At 36.3% G+C, this 8,960-nt stretch overlaps 1 protein-coding gene across 1 annotated transcript in view; it reads right to left on the bottom strand.

The window, feature by feature from the left end:
• Positions 1 to 8,960, bottom strand: part of ADAM7 (ADAM metallopeptidase domain 7) — a 68,600-nt gene that overhangs the window by 18,489 nt on the left and 41,151 nt on the right. The window contains exons 9-13 of the mRNA XM_063708994.1: positions 8,728 to 8,897; positions 5,687 to 5,771; positions 3,738 to 3,868; positions 1,720 to 1,894; positions 165 to 254 (exon numbers count right to left, since the gene is read on the bottom strand). Of these exons, the coding sequence (XP_063565064.1) occupies positions 165 to 254; positions 1,720 to 1,894; positions 3,738 to 3,868; positions 5,687 to 5,771; positions 8,728 to 8,897 (651 nt within the window). The remainder of the gene's footprint in view (positions 1 to 164; positions 255 to 1,719; positions 1,895 to 3,737; positions 3,869 to 5,686; positions 5,772 to 8,727; positions 8,898 to 8,960) is intronic.

Genomic DNA, 8,960 nt, shown 5'->3' with positions numbered 1-8,960 from the left:
AATGCTCAGATGTTGGAGCATCTCACAAGAATCTCTGTTGGGTACTTGCAAGCCTAGCTTCATTTTGGAGTCAGTGGTGCAGGGCTGTCCAGTGGTTAGATAACTCTTGGATCCTACATATTCTTAAACTGAAAAAAAAACCTTCTCCTGGCACATGACCTTACCTGACAAGATTCACAGCATTCTCCTTCTGCACAAGTAAATCCTGGCTTCAGTACACATGTGTGTGCATCACAGCAAGGATTAGTACACTCCTGGCAATAACCACAAAAGAGAGATGAGAAATTGGTATGTACTTTGACTCCTGTTTGAAGAATTAATTAGTTGTGCTTCTGTGGATTCTGTTAGAGTTAAATACTGATGCATGATTGTTGGCTGTGGTACATACATAAAGATTACTGTTTAGAACTGGTATTTGGGACTTTAACTATTTCTCCTTCTCTCGTGCTGTTTGGTACATTACAGGTAATGGATTCTCATTGACAGAATTAGAGAGTCCAACATTTATAATCTTCAATTATCCTAATTATCTCCATTTCCTTGAAGGGTCGTACTGCTTCCCTGTACTGAAGTATGATGTGAGACTATTCAACTGCTGAAGATCTGATTTTACCTTTTGCTCAAGCTGCCAATTATTTCAGGCTGACTTTTATTTTTTAATGTATCATTAAATAACATCAAAATGGTAACTTATACCCTATTTTCTCAAACAAAATAAAAACTCAAAGAAAATGGAGTGTGGCCGGATAAGGTACCTCATGTGTTAGAATGAATCCGTGGAACCATTCCAAAGAATGCTTATGGACAGAAGGATCATTTTCCTAAATTAAGAGCCTCTTTGCATTTAACCTAACACATTTGAAGACATTCTTATAACCTTTGGACAGGTTACTGTCCCCAGTCTGATTATGGAGTCTCTAACTGCTGTCCTACTAGACCTCCTGGTATTGTGCATTATCTAGACTGTAGATACTAAAATTGTGGTCCTCGGGCCAGCAACATCAGTGTAACCTTGAAGCTAGGTAGGTGTACAGAATCTCAGAACCACTCCATACTTACTGAATCTGAGTTCACATTTTAACAATGTCCCCTGGTGATTCATCTGCACTTATTAATTTCAGAGGCAGTTGTCTAGAAGACATATCTATGTGATAAGCTCTCGAAAGAAATAGCTTCTATGTTGTGGAAAAGCATATTAAGAATTACTTTAAAATTTGCCTCAAGGGCTTTTCCTAAATGTTCCGGAGACCACAACTACAATAAATACATGAAACATTTGAAGGTTTCTGCTCTATTAAGAAAGAGTTTTCTATTAACAGGAACTGTCCAGCTGTGATACAGGCTAGTCTCATAAGTTAATAAATAAACCTTGATTGAGTAAGAGATTTTGTAGAGCAGATTCTGACTCTGCATGAGACATCAGACTTAAGGACACTTATGGGCCCTTGTCACAAGCAGAACCAATTATATGTTAACAAGGAAAGGTGATGCTGCTGATCTCCAGCAAGGTCATTACACATGTTTCATGACTTGATAAGAAGCCCTGGAATGAGGCTGCACCAATAATTTGTTTTATAAAATCAAAATAAAAATGGAAAGCAAAATTTTTAAAAGTTTTACAAGGAACACCACGGTTGCTTTGATTAATGGCCACATCCCTGCCTAGGTTCTACCTGATCATAAATTTTGCAATTTAAAGATAGCATCATTTGCAAATACCTGAGCAGGGCCACAGTCACACTCTTCACCCTCATCCAACTTCTTGTTTCCACAAAATTGGAAATCATCAAAATTGTAAGGAAATGGAATGTTGAGCATGCATGTTGGCTTATAATCCTTCAAGTACTGGTGGTATTGGTTTTGGCTGCATTTACTGAATTTCAGTGCAGGAATGCTAGAGATAGAATGAGGTAAAAATAAAGGTTAATCATATCAGTACATAGTGGTACAGTGGCTGTGAGCATTTTATGAAGCATTTGGAAAGAACAAATGTAAATGTTTACTGTTAGAGCAGAGAAGTAACTGGGTCCTTTATTATAGAAAATATCTTTTAAAAACACAGCAAACACATGCTATTTTAGTGAAAATGTCTTGGTTATAGATCCTCCAGCAAATCCTTCCTGAAGCCCACATTACAGACTGGTTGTCTGTGTTTACTGCTTCCACATCCTCTTTAATTTGGTCCTCTTGAAATAACCTATGTATTTGTTTATCATCCCTACTAGATTACAAGCATCTCAAAGCAATAATTGTATCATGTGTGATTTTAAAAAGATACACATTAGTTAACGCAGAGCCTGGCACAAAGTGGTTCTCTATAAATTTGTTAAGACAAACAGTTTATTTAATAATATACATATCCATAGGAATGTAATATACTTCTTAACCTGAAATTTATCTCCCTTCCATCTTCCTTTTCTTTTGACTTCCTTAACATTATTATTGACATAATAATTCAATACAGTAGGACTTTAGAGTCTTGATTAAATTAGACTGAGAGAGTAGGACTCTGTAAAATATTACTAATTATATAAATAATAATGTAAAACTAAATATTAATTACTGTGTTCTTATTCTGTGCCAGTCATCACATTTAGTTGTGTTAGCCACTTTACTCCATTTAATCAATGTGTGGAAGCATTGATCACCAACAAACTTTTCTTACTATATACAATGCTTTATGTATACCTGCTCTGAAGGGATTCAAAGATGTGCAAAACTTAGGACCTGACCTCCTGGTAATTCACAGTACAATGGGGAAGGCTGGATATTCATTTATTCTATAACTGTTTATGGAGTGTTTAATATGTGTTTGGGACTTTTCTAGTACAGTGGTGTTATAACAGTGACCCAAAAAGACAAAACCGTCTGACCTTGTGGGACTAGCTTATATTCCAGCAGAAGAGTACAGTTATAAATAAGCTGAACGCGTGAAACAGAGAATATGCTAGATAGTAATAAGTACTAAAGAGAAGACAAAAAACAAATGGAGTGGGAGTTGAAATGCCAGGATATATGTATGATCTAGATCAGGTGGCCAGGGAAAACATCGGTGGGAATAACATTTGAGTAAAGATGTGAAGGAAGACATTATAGCTCATAGAAAAGATGACAAAACAAGGCATGTAGAGTCTATTTCTCCCCTAATTGCCTTGGTAGCAATTGGTACTAATTGTTCATGGTGTACTTTTGCAGTGTACCCAGAAAGTTTTGGGATTTCTCTCACGGTATCACTAGAGAGAGACACTACCAGTTGGCAAGATTTAGCCCCAGAAAGAAAACTGTCATGCCTAGTTATGGAATAGACTTTTTAGGAAATTCCATAGCTTTACAACATATCCTACAATAATGGATTTTGACTCAAAATCCACTTCTGAAACATATTTTTTCTTTTCTTTCTTTTTTTTTTTTTTTTTTTTGAGATGGAGTTTTGCTCTTGTTGCCCAGACTAGAGTGCAGTGGCCTGATCTTGGCTCACGGCAACCTCTGCCTCCCGAATTCAAGCAATTCTCCTCCCAAGTAGCTGAGATTACACGCATATGCCACCAGCCTGGCTAATTTTGTATTTTTAGTAGAGATGGGGTTTCTCCATGTTGGCCAGGCTGGTCTCGAACTCCCGAACTCAGGTGATCCACCTGCCTCGGCCTCCCAAAGTGCTGGGATTGCAGGCATGAGCCACCATGCCCAGCCCACTTCTGAATTATATAAGTGTATTCTGTACGTTGTTTGAACCTCACCTTCCATCACTGTCCATCACGCATTTTCCTGAAGGACAGGTGCATGGGAACTCGTCATGCTGCATCCCAAGGTTATGCCCCAGTTGATGTGCCATTCTGTTTGCAATTATGTTTGTGTCAGGTAAAAGATCCTGATGATAAAAAAATTACATTAGAAATTTTCAAAAGATAGCATACTGTAGTACATAGTGCTTCAAACTAGTGGTTAAAAAACCTGGCTTCTAGCTCCTAGTTAACTGGTATCTATTTAAAAAGGCATGGACTCAGTTACCTCTCTCCTCTGTACCTCAGTTTCCTTAATTATATAAGAAACCCAAGAAAGTGACTTTTTAAAGTATCTCTAGCTCTAACATTTGAAATTCTTTCTTTGTGGCATGGTGATAGTCATTGTTCAATTTATAGAAGCTCGTTCTTATAAATAGTTAAAAACTATTAACTAATGTTATTATGATTTTTACCTCTTCAAAATTCATATGTCGAAGGTATAAAACTAACTTCAAGGTGATGACACTAGGAGGTGAAGTCTTTGGAAGGTGAGTAAGTCATGGGGGCAGGGCCCTCATAAGTGGGATTAATGCCCTTATAAAAGAGGTTTGAATGAGATCCATGCCCCTTCTACCAGGTCAGGACACAGTGAGAAGGTGTCAACTGTGAGCCAGACAGGGCTTCACCAGACACCGAATCTGCTACAGACTTAATCTTGGATTTCCTAGCCTCCGAGAAATAACTTTCTATTGTTTCTTACCCATTCATTTGTGATATTTTGTTACAGCAGCTAGAATGAGCTAAGATAAATATCCTACACAATATAATATTGATTGTCCTCTTTGTACTAGATATCCAAATTCTATACAAATAAAAATATGAGGTTCTTGTTTTCAGCTTATAGTCTCACATTGCACAACAATGCTATACAATCTTAAAGACGAAGTTTCTATTATGGGAAAAACTTAAATGTCAGATATATCAAATCCATGGAAGAATTGGTTAACTTGGTCATAGTTCCACTATATGCTTTAATTTCTATGTTAATACAAAATTAATTTCCAAAAAGAGGTGGGCTATCAGATTACTATAAAGCTAATAAAACATACCTAATTTGGTCATCTCATCTTACTCATATAAAGTTTAAAATGTGTCCTGGAGTGATTATAATATCATAATCTAAGTAGCGTGTATCACAGTATGAGTAGCAATAATCTAACAGCATATATCAGATGAAATTGACTCTATGATCCAAAACTTATGTTACTGAAATACCATAGGAAAAGCTATAAGCACAAAATAACTATATAATAAGTAAGTCATGTGGTCATTTAAATAAGTACTAGCTTTGAAGTTTTTTATCTTAATACCAGACAAGGCATAGCAACAACTAGGTGCGACATAAAGAAAATAAATAGAAACCTTCCTGTTTTCAAGCATCTCTCAGATGGGGTTACTTGGACAACATTTACTAGGAGCTTAGAGACTTTGGAAAGAATCACATAAAAAAAAGGGAGTCAACAGTTTTTAGGTCTTATGCTTTCTAAAAATGAATTGAAAGGTTGTCTTGATATGATATATGAAGTGGTTTATGTGCCTTATTATCAGCACTAGAAAAATTATCCTCACTTGCTAAATGAGCCATCAACTTTTATGTGCATTATTTGTCCTTATAAGTAGCTATATTTCATATGCAAAAGAGCTTTACTAATCATTGCATGCTGATCTGTGGTATACCATCCGTTTAAACTCTGAACAAAATGGGTTTACCTTCAATATTTATCTATAATTTTTTAATAAAACATTTTTATTCATTTAATAAAGGAAGCATAACAGTCTGTTCATGACATATCTTAGTGAGTATATATGACAAAATGCACACATAGTCTCTTTCCATGGAACCCAGGACATTACAACAATTTTATTCAAACATTATTAAGTAATATAAATAAAACACAGCCCACCTTAATGATACTGGTGGAATAATAGGGCAGGCACATACCCCCTGGATAAGAAATTCCTTGCACATGTGAGTAGAGCCACTTCCCACTATGAAAAAGATGCAAAAATACTCTTCAATCTGAGTTAGTAGTTTAATTAACACAAAGATCAAATTGCAGTGAACCCCAACAATGCCAATGCTTTTGCATGTGAAAATGCCTTCTTATTTCTGGAGTTTTGGAATTGAGGCTGACCTTAGTTGATATTGAGCTCATCTTTAACCTGTGGGATATTAGAGGCATTAAAAAAGCCAGTGCATTTGGGAGGCCGAGGCGGGTGGATCACGAGGTCAAGAGATCGAGACCATCCTGGCCATTGTGGTGAAACCCCATCTCTACTAAAAATACAAAAATTAGCTGGGCATGGTGGTGCACACCTGTAGTCCCAGGTACTTGGGAGGCTGAGGTAGGAGAATCACCTGAACCCGAGAGGCAGAGGTTACAGTGAACTGAGATCGTGCTACTGCTCTCGAGGGCACAGAGCGAGGCTCCACCTCAATTAAAAAAAAAAAAAAAAAAGCCAGTGCAATCTTACACTGAAATTGTAGAAAGGTATAAAACAAAAAACAAAAAAATACAAATCAAAAAATACAATTGAAATCCCATTTTACTTTAGTCTACTCTGCCCTCAGCTTTGGATAAAACCACTTACAAGACCAGACATTAATGAAGTGTAAAATGTAAAAGTGTTTAGAAGGAAAAACAAAGTAACACAGTGAATGGACTTAACACCATGATTGGTTAGCTACAATTGAAAAATGTTAAGACTTTTAATCAACCGTAGAAACTCAGGTAGGATTTGATAGCTATAATAAAACACTTAAATGAGTTGTCAGATAAAATGAGAACTGTTCTTGGATTACTTGAAAAGACAAATGTAGATATTTATGTTATAGGAACCCAAATTTGATTTGATTTCAGGAATATTATTTAGAGTTGAACCACTTTAAAAAGAGCCATTAGGGGCTAAAGGGTCATACCTGGAATGTAATAGAACTCAAAGACAAGATAGGTGGTCAGATTAGATGACCCCTTTCAGTCTTTACCTTTTTTGATTAAGATACACTCCATTTTTCTCTTTATTATTGAAATGTTTCTCTTCCTACATATTAGGCATCAGTATTTGACTATGCTTCTTGGAGAGACAGAATTCTGGTCTTTTTAAACTCTGGGGATATTGAGAAAACCACATGTATGGAGGGGAAGCGCCAGGACAAGAATAATCTTGAGTGTCCTCTCATGGTTGCTTGAAATCAAGTAACACATGATAATGCCGTATATACTGTCTTGCCACTTCTACATCTAAGTGAATACAGAAGGGCAGGTACCCAAGAAACTTAACACATAAGAAGTCCCTAATATGATGCTCAATTGGCTATTTAGTAGCATTTCACCCCATCTCCTTACTTGCAGACATCCTATTGATATGAGAAGCTACTGGTTAGAATACGAGGTGTTCTAAAGTAGTTAAAAGTTTTCTACTTACACCCATTCAAATACTTTTGGTTTTATTTATTAAGTATTAAAAAATACATGTATAAGGAGAGGGCAAAGGAGTTAATCTTGCCCACTCTGAAGTTTATGGTGATGTTTTACTACGCTCCATTCCCCATGATTTTGGGGCATGCTAATGCATGAATATTCAAGTACAAGCCAGGCACAACTATGCCTCTGGAGATATATGCTATGGGCTATCCCAGATATAAAAAACAGGAATTATGTTACTTTGGAGGTCTGATGCACTCTCATTAATCTGCCAAAGGACTGAATCTGACTTCTGACTACAGGTATTGGAAGCTTCAGGTTTTTGAGTTCGGACTGAAAGTCAACATCTAAATAATAATAGAAGATTAGCACGCTGGGTTTGCAGACCTTAGGAGAAATACCGATATTATGGGTATATAAGGTAGGAAGAGTGGGCACTATTTTAATACAGTAGCTTTAAGGGCATCAGAAGAGATGCTAAAAGATGGCATCGCTCCAAAGGACTTCTTCCACAATTTAGCATTCTTTAGGATAACAGGACTGTGCTAAATATTAGGTTGTATTACATTCAGTTCCATAATTACTTATCCTTTTCCTCTGGGCTAAGTACTGTGCTAGGTATCTTGAATAACAAAAATGATAAAAATGGTCCCCTTTTTAAAGAAATTAAAGATTGAGTAGTCTAGACAAAGTCACGCTTTTACTTAGGAATATTATAGCTCTGACAGGTTTCACTTATCAGATTAGTTGTTTGTTCAATTGTATAGTAGAGAAGATGGTATTGAAGGGCTGGTCACCAGGTAGGCAGATTTTGATGAGGGGAAATGTTCAGAGAGTGAGGTGCTTTCCCAGAAAGGCAGATTTTGGTAGAATATTGGAATGGTACAACATGAGAGGGCGAGAGGAGTTAGCACTGGATGCTGATAAAAAATGTAAATGGATTCTAAAAGCACTTTGCTTACCTAATGGCATTTTTAAGTCTACCAAGGAATATGAATATATTAGAATTTTTCTCTTCTAGTATTAATATTAGAAAGAAAGATTATTAAATAGTCCACTTGAAAACTTTCTATTTATTTATTTATTGAGACAGGGTCTCATTCTGTCACTCAGGCTGAAGTGCATTGGCACAATCACAGCTCATGTTATCCTTAACCTCCTGGATTCAAGAGATCCTCCAGCCTCAGCTTCCCAAGTAGCTGGGACCACGGGTGCATGCCCCCATGCTCAGCTAATTTTTAAATTTTTTGTACAGATGGGGTCTTGCTGTGTTGCCTGGGGCTGGTCTTGAACTCCTAGGCTAAAACAATCCTTCTACTTTGGTCTCCTAAAATGTTGGGATTAAAGGTATATGCTACTGTTCCTCGCTTGGAAATCTTATGTGTAGCTACAAATAACATTTTGTCCCTGTGTACTACCCAAAAGTCAAATGCTTAAAAAATGTTTTTTTCTGTTTTTTTTTTTGTTTTCTTTTGTAATAATCCACCAAAGATACGCAAGAAAATAGAGCAATCACCAACCTGAGTAATACAACATGATCAAAATCCTTCCTTGTTTTGAGGATCTTTTCTTGCCAAAATGAAAAATGCAATAAGGTAGTTTCTATATTTGAATATAGTTCTATTTTATCTTCATGTGTCCATATTTCAATGCCAACCAACGTCACATGGATGTTTAAGGTTTTATAAATCTGTTCAAAGAAGAAATCATTTTTCACAAAGTCAAGTTGCTGGAAACGCTCTTCAATATTACT

Source organism: Gorilla gorilla, chromosome 7 (assembly GCF_029281585.2).
Source record: "Gorilla gorilla gorilla isolate KB3781 chromosome 7, NHGRI_mGorGor1-v2.1_pri, whole genome shotgun sequence".
Taxonomy (NCBI): Eukaryota; Metazoa; Chordata; class Mammalia; order Primates; family Hominidae; genus Gorilla; species Gorilla gorilla.
The sequence above is the reverse complement of the archived record's forward strand: the minus strand, read 5'-3'. Positions and strand labels throughout refer to the sequence as shown.